This window comes from Musca autumnalis, unplaced genomic scaffold (genome assembly GCF_047663935.1).
Source record: "Musca autumnalis isolate F117 unplaced genomic scaffold, ASM4766393v1 scaffold_5, whole genome shotgun sequence".
In the NCBI taxonomy this organism is placed as follows: Eukaryota; Metazoa; Arthropoda; class Insecta; order Diptera; family Muscidae; genus Musca; species Musca autumnalis.
This window is the reverse complement of record NW_027412088.1, coordinates 43,439,409-43,463,314: the sequence shown is the minus strand read 5'-3', so window position 1 is coordinate 43,463,314 and position 23,906 is coordinate 43,439,409. Positions and strand designations below refer to the sequence as shown.

Sequence of the window (23,906 nt, the reverse complement as noted above, 5' to 3'; positions counted from 1 at the left end):
AGTTGCGAAGGTTGGAGCTATAGCATTCATGTTATTTGCAAAAATACGAAAAAAATATTAGGAAAAATCATATTATTCTAATTTTATTTTTTTATTGTTTTATAGGAAAAGTTGGAGAAAAAATGTTTGAGTTCTTCGGCATTTTCGTGAAAATTTCACGCAATAATGATGATATTCCGTTGTAACAAACTTTTCGCTTATAGTTTTCCTATTAATAGAACCTTATTAGAACCTTATATTAAATCACAAGGAATTCCAATAACGTTAAAATAATGTTATATTGAATATTATAACATTATATAACAACACAGCGAATCAATCCCTCTTATTTGATGTACAGTTTGTCAAATTATATTTGGCGGCCACGATGTAGCATCTGCTGCATATTAGCGAAGTTCATTTACATTTTATGCGCATCCGATTTCAATAATCACCATTAAAAAATACATCATTCTATGCCGTTTCAATGCGATCCATCAAGAACCGTGGATGTAGCATCGCACTCAATTTTTAGAAAAAATCTATTATATCTCTGGATTTACGAGAGTTTTTAAATATCTGTTTTCGCACAGTTTAAACACGCGTATCGATCTATTTATTTAAGTAGAACTGACACATCCAAAACGCGTTTTAATATGCGATATTTTCAAAATAATTTTTTGCAAATTTTCGAAATTTGAAGGGTATCATATCCGCCGACCTAGTGGTTGGATTTTATACGCGTCGTAGCTTGTTAGATTCAGAACGTAAAAAAACTAAATTTACGCGGGTTTCCACGGAAATCGAATGGTGTTTGTAAATTTTAAACCAAAAAAATAGGTTTTTGAGAAAAATTTACGCACAAAAATTTCGTGTTTGGGCGCAGATTACTGTGATCCTGTGAGGGCTACACCCTCATGTTATACATTAAAAAATGCAAAATCGCGAGTACTACAATTAAATGATAAGTTTTTAGGGAAATCCAGCTGCGCGTCCCGATTAGAGCAAAAATTCAAAAACCCCATTTTTCAGGTTTCAAAATGTTAGCATCCGTTTGAGGTAGATACAGTGGATATATTAAAATATCATACATTAGAAACTTCAACTATGAAGTGTACTCTTTAACTTCTCCTTTGAGCATTAAGCTCTACATTGTGTTGTTAAACCACTAATTGGAAAATAACATAATGAAACTCGTTTAATTCAACGATTTTTTCCGATTTTTTTACATTAGTACGACCACAGCTTCCGCTCAAATTATTATTTTAAGAAACCCCTCGGTGAATCGGGCTAAAACAGTTTATTTTACCGAAATGCGGTCAAAAGTTATGGTATAGTAAAACTGATCGCGAGTTATAATACCCCATACCTCAGTTTCAACATAAGTTAATTTTCTACAAAAAGCTTGATATTTGACTACTGCCGACTATCAACTTGGTGCTGAATGCAAGCCTAGCTGTTCTTCCTGAATATTATGCGGCCATCCCCAAAATCAATTCCCTCTGTAACCTCATCAATCCCACAAATTTCGTGACGATCCGATCAAAATTGCGACGTGTGGCATGATTACAAAAAAAGGGTTGGCTTAGCGACTCATGCTATATATCCGTTGTGTGACTAGCTATGCTAACTTACTTTACACCATTTTACATAAGAACGTAACGTTGAATTTTTCTTCACATTGCTTTTTTCCCATTCCGACCCCTGAATATTATCTGACCATTACCAAAACAAATGATTCCTCTCTGTGTCCCCACCAGCCCCCAAAATTTGTGACCTCCCGATCAAACTTGCGACCTGTAGCTTGATTACAAAAATGGAACATGTAATAAATTTTAGCCTCAGCCTGTGTGAATTGAAACACTTTTTTCCCAATAAAAACTTATGCACGACAAAAATATGGATTTGTATTAAACCTCAAAAGTGTTGAGGGGGAGGTAACTAAAGGAATGGACCGACCGATAGTCCATTTCGGAAGTGCGTCTTAATTTGGGAGCCATTCCTTCCGATAGATATTGCGACCACTAGTCATTTCAGTTGGTCGCCATATAATTTAGATCTTTTGGACCATTATATCAGGTCCATCAGCAAGTCCATCTTGCCCACGAAAAACATAATATCGCGGTAAACAGTGCCACTGGAAGTACCTTCGGCAAAAAATTCCAAAGGATCACCGAACTGACCCTTAACCGCACCTACACAAAAAGTATTGAACTTTTCTAAGTTCGGACAACATATTTCTAGATCTAGGAGGAGTGGACCTATGAGCACCATCTTTGAATTTCACCTAAAGTTTGGAACAAATCGTCTGCTCCGTTTCTGAGATATTGCGCTTACCATTATTCGAAGAAATTTTACGATATGCAAAGTGTGGACCAACGCAATATTCGGTTTGGGCGTTGTCGTGCGCACCAGCTACTACAAATACTGGCCGTAGGTTTTTTTACAGTTTTCGGGTGACATTCTCAAGAAGTATGGACTTTCTACTGAAAAAAAACGTGTACCATCGTAATAGTGGCCTTGCTGTTGCCCAGCTGTTGCAAGAAAAATCAAAGCAATTCCTGAGGAGGTGCTAGCCTACACTTTTCCGAAATTTTGTGTAGGTGGTATCCGAAGGAGTTGACATATATAGTCCATATTCTTACCTGATCTATGTCTCGTAGAAATATTACGATGCCCAAAGTGCGCACCATTTTAGCGAATAGTTTTGAACTATTTTGGGGGAGATACCCTAAGGAGTGTACAGATAAGGCCCAACTTAAAACTTGATTTAACTTTGGGCAAAATATTACGATTGCCAAATTTTGGATTGAAACGGTTTATCCGTTCGAGAGTCCATCCACAACACATGGTGCCATAGCGGATTTTTACAGCTTTCCGGCCATATGGACTTGCCCCTAAAAAACTTGTACCGTCGTAATGGAGGCAACGAATACAAGTTGTTTCAACAAAAATCAAAACGATTCGAGGGTAGGTCTTAAACTGCACTTTTCCGAAATTTTGTTTGGTAGGTCCGCGAAGTAGTTGACCGATGTAGTCCATATCCGAACTATGATCTATGCTTGAAATTAATATTACCATATGCAAAGTTATGAGCAATTCGGTTACTCCCTTCAAGATATATCGTGCACACCGTTGTGGAGGTACCCGAGGGAGTGGGAGGCCTATCTTCGAACTTAAACTCAGTTTTGACAAATTATTACGAATCAGTTGATCCGTTTGAGAGTTATCGTGCGCACCAGCCAGCCAGACAGACGGACATTGCTCAATCGAACCGAATTGTCTGGAAAATATTTCGCCCTAACATACTTGTTTCTTTCGCACACATTCTTCTTTCGACATACAGAAACAGGCAGTAAGTGTATGAATTAGTTAAAATTCCTGGTTATTCTATTGACGTTAGTCTAAGATTTCTGTCATATTGACATAGTCTCTTAATGTTTTGAGCTTGATTGTCCTGATATGGTCGAGTCTATCTCTTTAGTAGCTGTTTTCTCGGGTTTGTGAAGGCCTGGCAATGACAGATGTAGTGTTCCAACGTTTCGTCGTCCTCTCTGCATGCCCTGCATTCACTGCTTCCTGCACAACCTATTTTGTGCAGGTGCGCTTATAGACCCAGGTGTCCTGTAAGGATACCCGTCAGTCTACTAATGTATTTTTTACTTAGTAAAAACAGTCTCTTTGTTTTGTCCTCATCTGGGTTCCCCCCCTAGGATTTTTGTGTTTTTTCCCTTGTCTTCTCTATTCCAGAGGGATATATGTGCATCTTTTGTCCATGCTTTTAGCTCTATGCGCGTCGCCTTTAAGGGCTTTGCGTTATCTAGGCTGACTGTAGGTTGCTTCCTTGCCTGTTTTGCTAAGGAGTTTGCTATTTCATTACCCCTAATCCCAATATGCCCTTTTACCCATATAATCTTTTACCGTTCCATGTTGGGAGTAGTTGTTAATAGACTGTATGAATTCCAAGACAGTTATAGATTTCACTGTCTTGGCCGTTATAGCCGTGATGGCTGCTTTGCTGTCCGTAAGGATGTTCGCAGTGGTAGACTTTGAGTTCAGGCACTCTGTTATCGGTCGGACTTTCGCCTGAAGAATCGTATTATGATCCGGCAGTCGGAGGGAGATTTTCGTTTCCGGTTCCATTATATATAGACCCAGTCCGGTTCTCCCCTCTAGCACAGCCCCATCCGTAAACCCGCAGCTTCCAGCGGGAATCTGTGCTAGAGTTCCATCGATCCACATGTCTCTGTCCGGTATTGGGAAGTAATCTAAGTAGGCGGGAAAGTTCCGCCCATTTCTAGTTATACCCTACACCACTATGTGGGGAGGGTATTATAACTTGGTTTTGGCCAAAAAGTTTGTAACGCATCGAAATAATGGTCGTAGACCCATACTTATATATCAAAATGAATGTCTCGACGAGCTGAGTCGATCTGGCTATGTGTGTCCGTCCGTCAGTCCGGCCGTCCGTCCGTCTGTCCGTCTGTCCATCTAAACCTTGTAATCACGCTACAGGTCGCAATTTTGATCGGATCGTCACGAAATTTTGGGTGTTGATGGGGGTCCCGGAGGAAGAAGCCTATTGATTTTGGTGATGGTCGGATAATATTTAGGGGTCGGAATGGGCAAAAAACTTATGTGGATAAAAAGACAACGTTTTTTTCCAAAGCGAATATCTCAGCTTCTGTATGGGGTATACCAAAAGCAAAACCTGACAATGAAAGTAGAAAATATCACCTTTCTAACGATGTAAAGTAAGTTCTCGTGGGTGATCAAACAACGAAGATATCACAATAGTCGCAAATAAACCCCAAATTTTCATGTTTGCGATTTTAGTTATAATGACGAATATCACAGATTTGGCTGGGGACTTTCCAAAAGCAAAGCCTGACTATGAAAGTAGAAGATCCCATCTTTACAATGATGCAAACTAGGTCGGCGTAGGTGACCAAATAGCGGAGATATCACAATAGTCTGTAATTCATCCCATTTTTCCATTTTTTTGGAAATCACGCTACATGCCGCAATTTTGATCGGATCGTCACGAAATTTTGAGAGTTAATGGGGATCTCAAAGAGGAAGAAGCCTATTGATTTTGGTGAGGGTCGAACAATATTTAGGGGTCGAAATGGGCAAAAAACTTATTTGGACAAAAAACAACGTTTTTTCCAAAGCTAATATCTCAGCTTCTATAAGGGGTATACCAAAAGCAAAACCTGACAATGAAAGTAGAAAATATCACCTTTCTAACGATGTAAAGTAAGTTCTCGTGGGTGATCAAACAACGAAGATATCACAATAGTCGCAAATAAACCCCAAATTTTCATGTTTGCGATTTTAGTTATAATGACGAATATCACAGCTTTGGTTGGTTACTTTCCAAAAGCAAAGCCTTACTATGAAAGTAGAAGATCCCATCTTTACAATGATGCAAACTAGGTCGGCGTAGGTGACCAAATAGCGTAGATATCACAATAGTCTGTAATTCATCCAATTTTTCCATTTTTTTGGAAATCATGCTACTGGCCGCAATTTTGATCGGATCGTCACGAAATTTCGAGGGTTAATGAGGGTCTCACAGAGGAAGAAGCCTATTGATTTTGATGATGGTCGGATAATATTTAGGGGTCGGAATGAGCAAAAACTTTATTTGGAGAAAAAGTCAATATATATAAAATATCACCTTTACAACAATGTAACGTAGGTTGTCGTAGGTGGTCTAACAACGAAAATATCGCAATAGTCGCTAATAAAACCCAACTTCTCATTTTTGCGATTTTAATAATAATGACGGATATCACACCTTTGGTTGGGGACCTTCTAAAAGCAAAGCCAGACTAAGAAAGTAGAAAATCCCATCTTTGAAATTATGCAAAGTAGGTTGGCGTAGGTAGTCAAATAATAGAGATATCGCAATAGTCGTTAATGCATCCTTTTTTTCCACTTTTTCTGCAATCACACTACAGGTCGGAATTTCGATCGGATCATCACGAAATTTTCTCACAGAGATAGAAGCCTATTGATGTTGGTGATGTCGACAGTAGTCAAATATAAAATTAAATATTAATTATTTTGGCTAAGTTCGCCTTAAGTCTTTGGTATAAATGCCAGATAGGTGAAAACTTTCGTATCTCCATAAAAGAAATGTTTTCGAGTGAAAATATTATTCACAGAGGTAGTGGTGTAGGGTATCACATAGTCGGCCCCGTACCGACTATAGCCTTTTGTCACTTGTTTTTTTTTTTTAAATAATCGAGTCAAAATATCTTGGAATCCTTGCATTTTGGTCCCTTTCTTATTGTTTGGTCCCTTTCTTATTGTTTAAAACCCACTTTAAAATGTTATCGTATCAGTTTAAAATATTCTACAAGATTGTTCGTCATAAAATTGTACTATAGGTCTCAGAATACTCCAAATCTGTAAATTGTATGTAAACGCCAGGAATATGCAAAAAAATAAAAACACATTTTAGGGTAAAAGTCCCCTTTCATCTGAGTTTATTCAAAATTGTGCCACAAAACATAACTTCAGAGGGACAACTTCAAAGACAAACATGTTCTTCGTCAAATTTCACTATATTTCACCAAAGAAATGAAGTTTCTATTTACATTATATACCACTTTTTTGATGATTTCTTTTAAAATAAGTAATGGTTATCGAAAAAATGGTATACCGAAAATATTTCTATAATGTAGAAAAAAATGTTCCCGGAGTAGGAGTCGAGTAATTTTTTTCGACTCAGACTCCGACTCCATCAAAGTTAACTCAAGTTCAACTTCTTTGAGTATCTCCTCCACAATAGTTCAAAACTTTTCGCTAAAATGGTGCCCATGTAATGGTGCAGTAACCGAATTGGTCCATACTTTGGACATCGTAATATTTATAAGATCAGATAGATTCTGATACCTCACACATCAAATTTCAGAAAAGTGCATGTTAGGACTTCCTCTCGAATCGTTTTGATTTTTCTTGCAACATGTTGCACTGACGACCTGTATTACGACTTGAGAAAATTACCCGAAAACTGTAAAAACCCTGCGGCCACCATGTGTAGTGGCTGGTGCGCACGATAACTCGCGAACCGAATACTGCGGTGGTCTACACTTTGCATATCGTAATATTTCTTCGAATATTAGATAAAATTCGAAGATGGTGCTTATAGGTCCACTCCTTACGGTTGGATCTCGAAATATTTAGTCCAAACTTAGTTTATGTTCGAAAATGGGCCCTATCAACATTTTTGTTTAAGAGCGTTTAAGAGTCTGTGCGAGAATCCCATGGAAATTTTTACCGAAGGTTCTCCTAGTGGCCTAAATACCAATTTTCATTTCGGTGTAATATTGAGACCAAAAACTTCAAAATACCAAAAATTGGGATGTTCTGTTCTATGGGGATGTATGAAGGCATGGACCATGCCGAAAAATTTCATATAGAAGTGGTGGACCTTTACCGACTAATTTCATATGGAACGTTTTATACCCCATTTGAAGTCTAAATACCAAAATTAAGCAATTTCGGAGGAATATTGACGCCACAACCTTCAAAATACCGAAAATTGGCATTCTATAGGCGCTATATAAAGGCGTGGACCTATACCGACACATTTTATATGGAAAGTTTTATACCCCAAATGAAGACTAAATAGAAAATTTCAGGCATTTCGGTGGAGTATTGAGGGAGGTACCGTTCTATGGGGGCTATATTAAGTCGTGAGCCTATACCGACAAAATTCTGGGAAAAAGTTGTATACCTTCAACAAAGACTAAGTACCAAATTTCAGCCATTTCGGTGTGATAATGAAGCTAAAACCATCAATATCCCGAAAATCGGGTGGTACCGTTCTATGGGGCTATATCAAAACGTGGACCAATATAGCCCACTTGCAATACCAAACATCCTAAGAGTAAAAGAAACTTCTGTATCAAACTACAAAGCTATAGCTCTGTTCCAGAACTAAAAAGTTTTTACAATTTTTACCACTTTTACACATTTTGCGTTCCCGTACACAAAATTTATATGAAAATCGTTTACGACTTTTACCACTTTATAAAGTACGGGAACAGGCCATATATTGTAAAAATTTCGAGCTGTATCTTGATTTCAACAAACGGACGGACGTACATGGTTATATCGACTTAGTATTTTACCCTGATCAAGCATATATATACTTTATATGGTCCCCGATGAATATTTCGATGTGTTACAAACGGAATGACAAATTTAATTATACCCTCCATATTATGGTGGATATAATGGGTATAAAAATATTAAAAACCCAGATCGGATTTTGGAGAATTGCGTATTTTTAATATTTTGAAAGAAAATACGTAATCAAGATTAGCCCTGGGTTGCTTATATTGTATCTGAAAATGCATGAGATTTTTCCATTGTCCAAAATAATACAATGATTGGCGAAACTCCAACTTTGGGGAAATTTACCCTACATCATTCTATTTTGTAAGTTATGATAAGAACAAGTTCAATTCAATAATTTTATGGGATTTTACACGATATTTTACGCTTAACATCACGTGGAACCAAGTCCATTAGTGTAGATCCATAATTACGAGATTTGTACTATGATACCATATTGAGACTTAATTTTTTAATCTGTTTTCACTAATATTGAGGCATTACTTTAACAACGTTATTGAATTGAATTTTGAGGGAGACTTTTATGAAGCTATCGCGCATTCAATGAATTGGCATTTTTGGACACACACAATTTTAATGGAAAATAATAAGCACTAATCAATCTTTACTGCACCAAACCTCCTAACATATTCAAAAATACTTTTATGGTAAACTCTTTGAAAAAAAACGAATCCTCTAATTTCCTCCGGAACTTAAAGAAATTTCCTGTCCAAACAATATTCCTTAAATAATAAAAGAAATTGAAATTTTTGAAAACTAATGAAAAATCTACTTGACTTCATTGCAGACTCATTGTTCACTACCAAGAAAAAAAAAACAGAAAAGTAAAAGTTCATTAAAACACAATTCATACACACCGAGGGCAGCAGGCATCAACTCTCCCGAATAACTGGAGCAAAAAATACAACAGAGAGCATTGGACATGTACTGGTGCCGAGAGAAGAGATAATTTGTGTTTTTTGAAATTCATTACAAAACTCAAATCCAATCTCCAAAAAATACCGAAAGACATTTAAGATGAAACAAACAAAAGGACCAAGAATAGATAAAACACACAAATAGCCAAAAGAAAAAACAAAAAACGAATGGAAAACAGCTGAAAAAATAAACCAAGCAAAACAGACAATCATAATTTTCAATCATATTCCATGTAGAGGAGAATCTGTTTTTCTTGTCCACATGGAAACTTGTTTTGTGTTCTCAATTTTATTTTGGGGGGGAAGATGGTGAAAATTGGAAGAAATTTGCCGAAATGACAAAAACAACAAACAAACTTCCCCCTCCCACCCATTCTACCGCAGAAAAACAACATCCATCCATTGGACAATCTCAGCTGTCTGTCAATTTGCTTGAATTTCTAACATGTGAGTGAGTGTGTCACTGGGGTTAAACAACAATACACGGGATGCTGAATGAATGCATGGAACAACAACAACAACATGTTGTTGTTTGTTTCCTTTAACATCCCCGGTCCCATATCCCTAGGCATTTATGTTTGCTTGCTTTGCCTTTTCTTCTATCTACGACAACTTGTTAAAGTTGTTTTATTTTCTTCTCTTTTGTTCAGCATTTTCGTTTTCGTAACAAAAATTGCCACCACCACCAAATGCCACCGCCAACATCTCAACACAATCTATAACAGTTAGTGGCGGAAAATGGAGAACAAAAGAAAAACTCGTTGTTTTCCCACAAATACAGACACACAGGGCCACACACAACTACAATCACACGCACCAGACGATGTTACTTCACTGCTGGCTGTCCCTTATGGTATTTTGATGTGTAATATGTAAAGTAATACCGTTACGCTGACAAGTTTGTGACTGTGTATGTGTGTGGGTGTGTGAGCGTTGCGTGTGTTTGTAATATCAACAATTCTTGTGATAAAAATCAGCGTAAAATATAAAACTGCTGTGCTTTTTTTTCTGTGGTGTTGTTCACTTTCAGTGCAATTTTGAAATTCTAGATTCAACTTGTTTTACGTTTTTGTATTCGTTTTTTTCAATTTCAATGGGAATTTGATATTTCTGAAGATTTGTTATTTCCACTTTTCACAAACAATATTTCTATGCAACAACTAACAAGGGTATCGTCTTCGAGGCACTTAAAAAAATCTTGTTTTATTTATTTTATTTACATTTATTTAGAAAATACGAAGCAACGGTCCTGACCGGCTTAAGCGTGACAAACTGCAGCATACATATAGTATCGACCAAAACTAAAACACTTCAATTAATTTTTATACCCTATACCACAATGTGGAAAAGGGTATAATACGTTTGTTTTGGCAACAATTCATGTAACACCGCGAAATATTCGTCGGAGACCCCAAATGTGGTATACCAATCTTCATATCTTGACGAGATAAAGCGATTTTGAGATGTGTGTCTGTCCGTCCGTCTGTCCATTATAAATTATAAACACGCTCCAGGCCGCAATTATGGACCGATCGTCACGAAATTGTATGGAGGTCGGGTTCAGATCAGAATAGATCCCTATTCTTATTGGTGATGATCGTGAAATTTTTAGCGGGTGAAATGGACCAAAAACGTAATATTTATCCAATTTTGTAGCGGCTCTGTAGGTCTCAATAATAGTCCGATCAACGCGTAATTTTAAATAATGTAAGAGTATATCACAAAGGAAAAGCTTGCAATTTGAGATGGCGATCGGATAATATTTAGATAATATAATATTTTATAATGGACCAAAACTTTTTTGGGAAAATTGTGAAAATTTTTAATATACAGCTTATATCTTAATTCCTGGAAGTGACATTCCGGACAAGTGAGATATACTTGAAAGTGGAACGCTTGACCTTTCAATTTATGCCAATTATATTGGTGTGCATGATCAGATAACAGAGTTACAGCCTAATATATTCCGTTATTTGTTTGTAGTGTAATAATAAACTCACTATAAGTCGCAATTATACATCAATAGTCACAAAATTTTGCACCGGGTAGGAGTATAGGTCGAAAAAGATGCCTACAATTTTGAATGATGATCTGATATTCTTTAGCGGGTGAAATGGACCATTACTTTTGTATGAAAAATATAAAAATTTTATTTTTGATCGATATTTTAATTCCTTGAGGACATACATATTGTGGTATACCCGCTGTTTCTGCAGATCAAAACACTGTGGTGGTTTAGTTGTTTGATTATTTTTTCTTCTTTATTTCTTAAAACACTTTAGTGGTTTAGTTGTTTGGTTATTTGTTCTTTATTTCTTAGCGTAAGCGCGGCTGCGGTGTTGTGTGTCTCGTTTAGAACTAACTCTTTTCAATCCGTCATGGTTGTTAGGCAGCCATCAACGCCCACACAACAACGCACCCACCCTTGCTCTCGTAGGAGAGTGAGGAATTAACGACTAAACTGGTTTCTTACTTGCTAGGTGCTTAGAGACTAGACATATTTACAATATGTTAAAGAGTAAAGAGTAATGACTAGCATGCTACAATTCGGCCAATCCTGACTATAAAGATCTCCTGACTCTTTCCGACGGTTGCCCTATGGAACGTTACTGTTATTTGTAGTGAGTAGTTCTGCATTTTGTTGTGAGTCTTGCGAATTCTGTTCATTTAACTGACTGGGCCCTTTATGCCAATATTTCATATTATGTGCCGCCCAAATACCTTTGTAAGGTATTCTGCTTTGCTGAAAACCTTCTACGTCTTGTAAAACATAACGATCATTTGGTAATACTTCTGTCACAACGAATGGGCCCTTAAATTTCGGCGTAAATTTTTTAGACGTCCCTATCGTAGCATCAATATTTTTTATCACCACATAATCACCCTGTTTGTACAGTGTTGGTTGCTTTCTCCTAGGGTCTGTATAATTTTTATTGTATTGTTGTGCGGTACGTTGTCTCCTATCTGCATTTTGTCTAATTAAATTCAAATCTCTAACTTCTTCGCACTCGATATTTTCTCGAATTCGGTCTGAAATTTTCCCTCGTTGGTTTACACCAAACAGCATTACACTGGGATGTTCATTGATCATCCTGTGACAAGAATTGTTAAGCGCAAATTCTACAGTTTCTATCGTTTTTACCCAAGTGATATTGGTTTCTGTATCTATGAGTTTTGCGATCATTGGGCCTAGGTTTCTGTTAACCCGTTCTACCTGACCATTTGCTTCTGGTGAAAACGTAGCTATTTTAATATGTTGGATATCGTTATCCTCTAAGAATTTTTTGAAATCGTTCGAAGTGAAACACGACCCTCTGTCGGAAACGATGTATCGCGGTCGGCTGTAATACCTGAAATATTCACTTAACGCATTTATTACTTCCTTGGTTGCCGTAGTTTTTGTGGGGTATAACTTCACAAATTTGGAACAAGAATCGATGACTACAAATATGTGTTTCTTAGAACTGTCTCTATCTACTGGGCCGTAGTGATCTATATGTACCATTTCGAAAGGTTTTGTTGGTTTCGGAATGTTGTGTAAAAATCCCTCAACAGGACCACTTTTAGGGGAAAAAGCTATGCATTTTAAACAGTTTTGAATGTGGTCTTTAACCTTGTTGTTTATGTGAGGAAACCAGTAAGTTTTATTTATTAGTTCTGTAACTTTGTTAATGCCGATATGTCCCATTTCATCATGGTACCTAAACAAAACATGTGTCTCCATTTGAGCAGGAACTACAAAAAGCAATTTTTCCGTTTTGAGTTTTCTGTATAACACGCCATTTCTCATCTCATAATATTTATGGTCGGACGTCTGTAACTTGTTTTTTATTTCGACAATGTCGGGATCTTTATTTTGAGCAATGATCAAATTTTCTTCGAAAGTATTGGTTTCTACAATCATAATATCTAATGAGCGACTTAGTGCATCTACATGTTGCATTCGCCGTCCCTCTCTGTGTTGTACTGTATAATCGAAATTTTGTAATTCTAAGGCCCACCTGGCAATTCTAGGGTTTAATTCCCTTTTATTGAGAGTTAGGGTTAACGAATTACAGTCAGTGACTATTTTAAACGTTTTGCCGAATAAATATACTCGAAATCTACGGAGCGCATAAACTATTGCTAAAGTTTCTAGTTCATAACTGTGAAATTTTGATTCAGCGTCAGTTGCTCTTTTCGAAAAATAAAACACTGGGTGCCACTTCTTATCATCCCGTCTCTGCATCAAAATAGCACCGAAACCTATTGCGCTTGCGTCGCAATGGAGTTCAGTTTCTGCGGACGGATCATACAAAGCTAACACAGGTGATTCCAAAAGTTTTGTCTTCAACAATTCAAACGTATCTAACTCTAATTTTCCAAAAATAAATTCTCTATCCTTTCTCGTTAAGTCATAAAGTGGTTTAGCTAAAATCGAAAAATCTTTTATAAAGCGTCTAAAATACGAGCACAAACCCAAAAAGCTTTGCACAGACCGTATTTTGTTCGGTATAGGGAAGTTTCTTATAGCTTCTAAACCTCTGTCGTCAGCTCGTACCCCTTGTGAGTCAACTATATAACCTAAATATTTTATATTGTCGCGTAAAAATTCGCACTTGTCTAATCGTAACTGCAACTTGTTTTTCACTAACCTACGCATTACCTCTCCAATAATTTCTAAATGTCGCTCAACATCCACAGTGGCAATCATAATGTCGTCTAAATATATCACAACATCCCCTTTTTTTATTAAATCTTTAAAAACATTGTTTATAAACATCTGAAATACCGATGGAGCGTTTTTCAGTCCAAACGGCATGCGTAAAAATTCGTATTGTCCTAAGGGCGTGATGAACGCCGTATATTTTATAGAGTCTTCGCTCATAAACACATGATGGAAACCATTTTTAAGGTCTAACTTTGTGAAAAGTTTTTTATTCGCTAAACTTTCTAAAAGGTCGTCGATCAAAGGGATCGGATAATTGTGCTTTGCTGTAATTTTATTTAAACTTCGGAAATCTACACACATACGCATGTCTCCGGTTTTTTTTCTAACTAACACAATGGGTGAAGCATACTCTGATTCACTAGGCCTGATTATCTCTTTGTCCAAATAGTCGTCCAACAATTTCTGTAACTCTTGCTTCTCCGCATAAGAAAGTCGTCTTGGGGGGCAATTGAAGGGTTTTGGGTTTTGTAGAACTAACTTCATCTCACACCGTATCTCTGGCAAATGTGGCTGTTTAACATCTGCATAATTTTGTTTGAACAACGTCTTTAACTTATCTGAAACTTGCTGCGGAATGTTTGTACCTATCTTCAAATCGAAATCTTCATAATTATTTGAAACATCAATTTGTAGTAACTGATTCATAAAATTTTGTTCTTCACACAAATTGGTGGAGCATAAAGTAGTCTGTAATTTTTGTTGTGGCATAATGTTTTGACAGTCTACTGAACTTGTTTCTAAACCAAATAGCATTAATTTGCTATTTGTTATATCTAAAAAGTCTCGACCCAACAATACTGCATATTTCATTGAAGAACTATTGACCACTATCATTTTAAGTTCAAAACATTTATTTTGTAATATTAAAAAAGAAATACAGAATCCAATTGTTTTTAATTTTGAAAAATTAAGGCCGTAATAGGCTGTATCTTGTAAGGGGAAAATTTTAGTTCCATGTGGCAACACATCTTCTCTAACCAAACTTATTGAGCTACCGGTATCTATGAGGCTTTCTAAATAAAATTTAAAATTATGTCTGGAATTAAAAGCATAACTAAAATATCTTACGTAAATATTCTCCATTGCATTCTTCTTTTTGTTCTTTTCGCAGCGAGCTACTGTGTGGTCGTCGCCGCCGCAGGCGTAGCAGGTTCCCGGTTGTCGCCGAGGCTTGCTGCAGTCGGCCGCATAATGGCCTACACTATTGCAGTTGTAGCATCTGACATCCAACTTGGCGGCAGGCGCAGCGCGGCCAGCATCACTCACTCTCGGCAGCGTAATCGCAGCCAGGGCTTTGCACAAATCAGTAACGCTCTTATACTGCTGCATTACCGTCTGACGTCGCAGCTGAATGTTTGGAATGCCCTCAACCACGTACTCCAGTAGTTCATCCTCTTCGAGTTTTAATTTGCTCGCCAACTTTATTTTGTCATTACAATAGTCGGTGAAATTTTCGTCGGTCTTCCACACGCGACGTTCAAATTTTTTTCTCAACTCCAGTTTACTCTCGTTTGAACCAAACATCAAACAAAATTGTTCAAACATTTCTCCTACCGTTTCCTTAAATGTGTTGCGGCGTGTATGTAGCCAGGTTAGCGGTCTGCCCACTAATTTTTTTGCAAAGAGCGCCCGCAACATCTCATCGGAGAGTTTGTATGACTGTTGCAAGTCTCTAAGTTGGGTTATCCAAAATTCTGCATCGGTGGTGCCATCAAACTCAGGCAAAAAATTGCTCACTAACATCAAAGAAACGTTGCCCTCTGTTGTCTGCACGTTGTCGTTGTTGTTACCGGAGAGTAACTTCAGTAAGTTGTTTTCTCTTACCAGCATTTCTTTTTCCTTTTTCAGTAGCTCGTTTTCTCGTTTTAATAACTCCATTTCTTTTTCTCTCATCTTTGTTGTTGTGTTTTGTTCGGTATTTTTTTTGGGTAGCTGCAAATTTATGTCGCCGAACGCGCCGTCTGTAATTGTTGATTTGACCTTCATTTCATCTTTTTGGGTGCATTGTTTTGTCGGTAACTGTAAATTTGTTTTTGTCGAAGGGCTATCGGTATTTTTTTGTGTTGTGTTTTCGCCACTTTTTTCTGGAATATCGTCATCTGCAGATTTTTCTAATTTCTTGTCTTCTTCAAATTTGTCTTTTTGCACCGCAACCGTGGACTGTACTTTTGTCTGAACTTCTAATGCCACACTTTGTTCCTCCTCGCTGTCCACCAACAACGGCACAATAATTTTTTTTGATCGTAGCGTTACATTGTCTGCATTTCTATCATCACCTTCTGTAGTTGTCGTCATTTCTGCATCAACACGTAGCTTTTGACCTTCCATTTTTAATGTATTGGCCGAAGGGAAAATCTTGTCAGCAGCAACTTATTCGCTTAATTATTAATTCTTTTGTAGGCACAAAAAAAAATTCGTACGCCCACTTCTGAGATTGTGGTATACCCGCTGTTTCTGCAGATCAAAACACTGTGGTGGTTTAGTTGTTTGATTATTTTTTCTTCTTTATTTCTTAAAACACTTTAGTGGTTTAGTTGTTTGGTTATTTGTTCTTTATTTCTTAGCGTAAGCGCGGCTGCGGTGTTGTGTGTCTCGTTTAGAACTAACTCTTTTCAATCCGTCATGGTTGTTAGGCAGCCATCAACGCCCACACAACAACGCACCCACCCTTGCTCTCGTAGGAGAGTGAGGAATTAACGACTAAACTGGTTTCTTACTTGCTAGGTGCTTAGAGACTAGACATATTTACAATATGTTAAAGAGTAAAGAGTAATGACTAGCATGCTACAATATATATTTTGCAAAGTAGCCTATATATGGGAAAAAACTACTGACCTTTATCTGATGTATGTAAATTGCAATAAAGTGTTTGCTAGATAACGGGCCTACTGCCTAATATATAATGGATTCTATGTAGAGAACCATATTTTTATCCCATTCCACTTATTGTCTCTCCAAAAGTTTATATAACACCACGAAATAATTGTCCTAGACCCTTTAATTATTGGTATGCCGAAATTCATATCTAGACGAGGTAAAGCGATTTAGCGATGTGTGGACACACATTATTAATAAAAAATTAAAAAAAAAACAATAAAAATACAAATACATTAAAAATTGTAAACAAGCAATTATGGACCGATGGTACCGATTTTTTTAAGGAGATTGGGTTCGGGCCAGAGTAGAAATGATTAGTTTTTGGTGATGATCGTGAAATGTTCAGGGAATGAAAGGGACCAAAAACAAAATTTTAACCAATTTTGTAGCGGCTCTTTAGGTCAAAATAATAACCCGCAAAATTTTAAACAAAGTTTGAGTTTATGATGAAGAGGGAGCGTAAAACCAACTTGAAGATCAGATAATACTTAGCGGGTTAAATAGACCGAGACTTTTGTGTGAAATTGGTAAAAATTTCAATAACGTAGCGGTTAAACAACGGAAGTAGTAGTACTACATAAGTGGGTTTCATTACATTTTAGTTTGTGTGAACTAAATTTTCCTTTCCTGCTACAAAAATGTCTTTGTCATGCTAGATAACTTTTTGGTTTTGGTCATAAGTATTATACATTACATCTCTGATATTTGATAATTAAATTTTCGCAATCATTGAAAAGAAGTTCCGTGGAGAGCGATTGTCCAGGGATAGTGGTATAGGGTATCCCATGGTCGGCTCCGTCCGACTATAGACTTTTCTTACGTGTTTTATTATTAAAAAAAACACAAACATAAGGAGTTCTGAATTTTATAAAAAGTTTAAATTCAAAAAAACATTTTAAGTAGCAAATACAAGGGGACAAAACTAAAGTACCCCCCAATTTAAGAAACAAAAAAAAAAAAAAAAAAAAAAAACGTAAAAAATATCAGTCGTCTTTGTGAATTGAAACACCGTTTCCTAAAAGACGTATGTATTTAGAATTTTCATCGCATGTACTTGCCGACAAAGATATGTATTAGGAGAAAATCTAGAAACTTTTGAGGGGGAGGTATCTAAAAGAATAGACCGATGTAGTCCATTTTGGAAGTGAGTCTAATTTTGGGAGTCATTACTCTCGATAGGAACATTATATCAGGAAACATGGACTTGCCCTCGAAAAACATGATATCGCTCTAAACATGGCTACTATGAGTACCTTAGGTAAAAATTTCCAAAGGATTCTCGTCCATCCGACCGCACTTAAACAAAACTGTTGATCATTTGTGTTGTTGGTATCCTAAGGAATGGACCGATAGGGCCCGAGGTCCAAAGGTTGGACCAAATCAGTTGCTCCGTTTATGAGATATTCCCCTTAATATTTTACCAAATATTTTCGAACTTTTAGGTAAGCAGGAGTGGATCTATAACCACCACCTTCGAATTTCATCTAATATTTGAAGAAATATTATGATAGGCAAAGTGTAGACCAAGAAAGTGTTCGGTTCGAGAGTTGTCAGCCACTACACATGCTGGCCGTAGGGGTTTTTTACAGCTTGCGGGTCATTTGCTCAAGAAGTATGAACTTGCCTCTCAAAAAACTTGCACCATAGTAATAGGGGCCTTGAGTGCAACCTGTTGCAAGAAAAATGTAAACGATTGGAGAATAGGTCCTAAACTGCCCTTTTTCGAAATATTGTGTGGGAGGTAGCCGAAGGTGTTGATATTTATAGTGCATATTCTAATCGGATCTATGTCTCGTAGAAATATTACGATGTACAAAGTATGGACCAAATCATTATAGCTAAAAATTTTGAACTTTTGTGGGGGAGGTACCCAAGGGAGTGGACCAAAATATTACGATTGCCAAATTTTGGACCGAATCTGTTTATCCGTTATGTTTATCCATCCACTACACATGGTGTCATAGCGGGTTTTTACAGTTTTCGGGCCTTTTTTTAAGGAAGTAAGCCCCTGAAAAAACTTGTATCGTCGTAATAGAGACAACGAAAACAAGTTGTTACAACGCAAATCAAAACGATTTCAGAGGAGGTCTTAACCTGAACTTTTCCGAAATTTTGTGTGGGAGGTACCAGAAGAAGTGAACGGATATAGTCCATATTCGAACTTTATCTATGTCTGGTAGAAGTATTACGATGTGTAAAGTATGGACCAAATCGGTTAGACTCTTTCGGAGTTATCGTGCGCATAATTTTTGTGAAGAAAAATAAACTTTTGTCGGTGAGGTACCCGAGGGAGTGGGCCGATATGGCCCATCTTCGAACTTAAACTAAGTTTGGACAAAATATGACGAAGATCAAATTTTGGACCAAATCGGTCTATCAATTCGAGAGTTATTTTCCTCTCCAACTACTATATATGGTACTATAGGTGTTTTTACAACTTTCGGGCTGATTTCTCAAGAAGTATGGACTTGCCCCTGCCATAATTGAGGCAGGGAATGCAAAGCGCTTCAACAAAAATCAAAGTGATTGGAGAGCAGGTCTTAAAGTGAACTAATCCGATATTTTGTGTGGGAGGTACCCGAAGGAGTGGAAAAATATACTTGAACCTGATCTATATCTGGTATATATTAGGATGTGTAAAGTATGGACCAAACCGGTCCATCCCTTCAAGAGTTATCGTGCACACAATTTTTCTGAATATTTTTGAACTTTTGTAGGGGAGGTACCTGAGGGTGTGGACCGATATGGCTTATCTTCGAACTTTGAACTATGTTTGCACAAAATATTACGAATACCACATTTTGAACCGAATCGGTAGATCCGTTCGAGAGTTATTTTGCGCTCCAACCACTACACACGGTGTCATAGGGTTTTTTTGCAACTTGCAGGCTATTTTCTCAGGAAGTATGGACCATATTGAAACCTCATCTAAGTCTGCTAGAATTTTCACGATGTGCTAAGTTTGGATCAAATCGGTTCCTCACTTCAAGAGTTAGGAGGAGGTACTAGAAGGAGTGGACCGATATGCCCATCTTCGAACTTAAACTGTTTTTTTATTTTTCTATTCTATGAACATTGTATTTTGAGAATCCGCATAAACTTCGCAGGTGCAAGCACCTTTTATTTAAACTTAGTTCAGGCTCACCGTGACATATGTCCACACAACATCAAGAAGGAACAGCATTAGAATTGGGCAATCTAGTGCGGATCGATCTTTCTAGTTCCTTTTCCTAAAATTGTAAAAACCCCGAAGGACAGATGCGCCGCGAGTCGAACTTCCGTGTTATGGCGTGATGAAGTTTTTGCAAGAGACCCTGTAAGCCATCATGAATTAGCATTATATCTTTGTTTGTTGTTTTTGTAGAGCACTTAAGCAACAGTGAACAATGATATAACGCTAATTCCTGATGGCCCACAAGGTCTCTAACAAAAATTTCATCAAGCCATAACGCGGAAGTTCGACTCACGGCTGATCTGTCCTTCGGCGTTCATAATATACTCACCAAGGCCTTTCTTCCCCAAGAGGAATTTTCCGTGCCCCAGACTTTCACCTCCATTTTGTTGCACAGTGTTATCTAATCTAAAAAAATGTGTTCAGCTAGGTGAAAGGTACCACCTACGGGCCTATATCAAAGAGTCAACCAATCTTTAAATTTGTTGGCGGAAAAGTTTTATAGCTGCAGGGAACTTCAAGAGTCAAAGTGAGGGTAGTTTCATCAAAACAATGTAGACCCTCAAAAATGGACCCATGTTGACGAATTTTAGTGAAGAAATTTCGTGACCACTGAAAATTCCCAAAAATCGGGAGGTACAGTTATATGGGGGGATATAGCAAAACATGGACCTATATTGACGATTATTTTTGAATAGACAAAATTGTAGCTAAAATTCTCAAAATACCGGTCATTACAGCTAGTACGGTTAAAAATTGCAGCTAAAATTCTCAAAATACCGAAAATCGGGAGATACCGTTATATGGGGGCTATACCAAAACATTGATCTATGTTGACGATGTTTCATTGGACATGTTTTATGACCACCAAGAACTTGAAATGTCAAATTACAGCTATTTCGGTTAAAAACTGTAGCTAAAATTCTCGAAATACCGAAAATCGGGAGCTACCGTTATATGGGGGCTATACCAAAACATGGACCTATGTTGACGATGTTTCGTGGAGATGTTTTATGACCACTGAGAACCTCAAATGTCAAATTACAGCTAGTTCGGTTAAAAATTGTAGCTAAAATTCTCAAAATACCGAGGTACCGATATATGGGGGCTATACCAAAACATGGGCCTATGTTGATGATGTTTAATGGAGATATTACATGACCACTGAGAACCTCAAATGGCAAATTACAGCTAGTTCGGTTAAAAGCTGTAGCTAAAATTCTCAAAATACCGAAATTCGGGAGGTACCGATATATGGGGGCTATACCAAAACATAGGCCTATGTTGATGATGTTTGGTAGAGATGTTTACTGACCACTGAGAACCTCAAATGTCAAATTGCAGATAGTTCGGTTACAAATTGTGGCTAAAATTCTCAAAATACCGAAAATCGGGAGGTACCGATATATGGGGGCTATACCAAAACATGGAACTATGTTGACGATGTTTCGTGGAGATGTTTTATGACCACTGAGAACCTCAAATGTCAAATTACAGTTAGTTCGGTTAAAAATTGTAGCTATAATTCTCAAAATACCGAAAATCGGAAGGTACCGATATATGGGGGCTATACCAAAACATGGGCCTATGTTGATGATGTTTGGTGGAGATGTTTTATGATCGCTAAGAACCTCAAATGTCAAATTGCAGATAGTTCGGTTACAAATTGTAGCTAAAATTCTCAAAATACCGAAAATCGGGATGTACCGATATATGGGGGCTATACCAAAACATGGACCTATGTTGACGATGTTTGGTGGAGATATTTCATGACCACTGAGAACCTCAAATGGCAAATTACAGCTAGTTCGGTTAAAAATTGTAGCTAAAATTCTCAAAATACCGAAAATCGGGAGGTACTGATATATGGGGGCTATACCAAACCATGGGCCTATGTTGGTGATGTTTGGTGGAGATATTTATTGACCACTGAGAACCTCAAATGTCAAATTGCAGATAGTTCGGTTACAAATTGTGGCTAAAATTCTCAAAATACCGAAAATCGGGAGGTACCGTTATATGGGGGCTATACCAAAACATGGACCTATGTTGACGATGTTTAATGGAGATATTACATGACCACTGAGAACCTCAAATGTCAAATTGCAGATAGTTCGGTTAAAAGTTGTAGCTAAAATTCTCAAAATACCGAAAATCGGGAGGTACCGATATATGGGGGCTATACCAAAACATGAACCTATGTTAACGATGTTTCGTGGAGATGTTTTATGATCACTAAGAACCTCAAATGTCAAATTACAGCTAGTTCGGTTAAAAATTGTAGCTAAAATTCTCAAAATACCGAAAATCTGGAGGTACCGTTATATGGGGGCTATACCAAAACATGGACCTATGTTGACGATGTTTGGTGGAGATATTTCATGACCACTGAGAACCTCAAATGGCAAATTACAGCTAGTTAGGTTAAAAATTGTAGCTAAAATTCTCAAAATACCGAAAATCGGGAGGTACCGATATATGGGGGCTATACCAAAACATGGGCCTATGTTGATGATGTTTGGTGGAGATGTTTATTGACCACTGAGAACCTCAAATGTCAAATTGCAGATAGTTCGGTTACAAATTGTGGCTAAAATTCTCAAAATACCGAAAATCGGGAGGTACCGTTATATGGGGGCTATACCAAAACATGGACCTATGTTGACGATGTTTAATGGAGATATTACATGAACACTAAGAACTTCAAATGTTAAATTGCAGATAGTTCGGTTAAAAGTTGTAGCTAAAATTCTCAAAATACCGAAAATCGGGAGGTACCGATATATGGGGGCTGTACCAAAACATGGACCTATGTTGACGATGTTTCGTGGAGATGTTTTATGACCACTGAGAACCTCAAATGTCAAATTACAGCTAGTTCGGTTAAAAATTGTAGCTAAAATTCTCAAAATACCGAAAATCGGGAGGTACCGATATATGGGGGCTATACCAAAACATGGACCTATGTTAACGATGTTTCGTGGAGATGTTTTATGATCACTAAGAACCTCAAATGTCAAATTACAGCTAGTTCGGTTTAAAATTTTAGCTAAAATTCTCAAAATACCGAAAATCGGGAGGTACCGTTATATGGGGGCTATACCAAAACATGGACCTATGTTGACGATGGTTGGTGGAGATATTACATGACCACTGAGAACCTCAAATGTCAAATTACAGCTAGTTCGGTTAAAAATTGTAGCTAAAATTCTCAAAATACCGAAAATCGGGAGGTACCGATATATGGGGGCTATACCAAAACATGGGCCTATGTTGATGATGTTTGGTGGAGATGTTTATTGACCACTGAGAACCTCAAATGTCAAATTGCAGATAGTTCGGTTACAAATTGTGGCTAAAATTCTCAAAATACCGAAAATCGGGAGGTACCGTTATATGGGGGCTATACCAAAACATGGACCTATGTTGACGATGTTTAATGGAGATATTACATGACCACTGAGAACCTCAAATGTCAAATTGCAGACATTTGACATTTGACAAACTTAATATACCCTCCATACTATGGTGGAGGGCATAATAAATAAATCACAGCGAATAAACAGCAACGACGGAAGATCGACGTAGGCATTAAATTGAAGGAACGAGAAGAACGAAAGGAACTATATGAACTAAAGGGACTATATAAACGCAAGAGCTGTATATAGTTTCAATAGTTCCTTGTCCGGAATAGTTCCATGGAACTAGTTCGTTCCGGAACTACACAACTGTGGACAACATATCAATGAGTGCACGCCAATTCATATTAGCTCAATAATATGGGATCTACTTTCCATCGCCGAGTCCGAATAGCGTGTCTTACGACGCCACTTGTAGAGATGTTTTGTCATGGCTAAAATACTGAGGAAATGTGGTCAATATTACACTGAAACTTTTGATGTTCTGCTCAGGTATTGAACCGCAGACCTTCTGAGTGCGAGTCATACGTGTTTACCACTGTACCACGGTGGCTCCCACCACGTTCAGAATGCCTAATGAGCTTTAAATCAAATATTTTTCAAAAACAGAAGTTTGGTTGTTATTCGAACGAATTTGTATTCGAATCGTCTTAGTGAATCAGGCCATAAGTTTTGAT

The 23,906-nt window shown here is 37.4% G+C and overlaps 2 protein-coding genes across 2 annotated transcripts in view; one reads left to right on the top strand and one right to left on the bottom strand.

Moving 5' to 3' along the window:
* Positions 1-23,906, top strand: part of LOC141405530 (uncharacterized) — a 756,997-nt gene that overhangs the window by 6,229 nt on the left and 726,862 nt on the right. The window lies entirely within an intron of this gene.
* Positions 12,923-16,365, bottom strand: LOC141404902 (uncharacterized). Its single transcript, XM_073988730.1, has 2 exons — positions 14,830-16,365; positions 12,923-14,774 (listed from the first exon to the last, which is right to left on the bottom strand). Exons 1-2 carry the CDS (start codon positions 16,087-16,089, stop codon positions 14,763-14,765), a joined length of 1,272 nt encoding a protein of 423 aa, XP_073844831.1. The 5' UTR covers positions 16,090-16,365; the 3' UTR covers positions 12,923-14,762.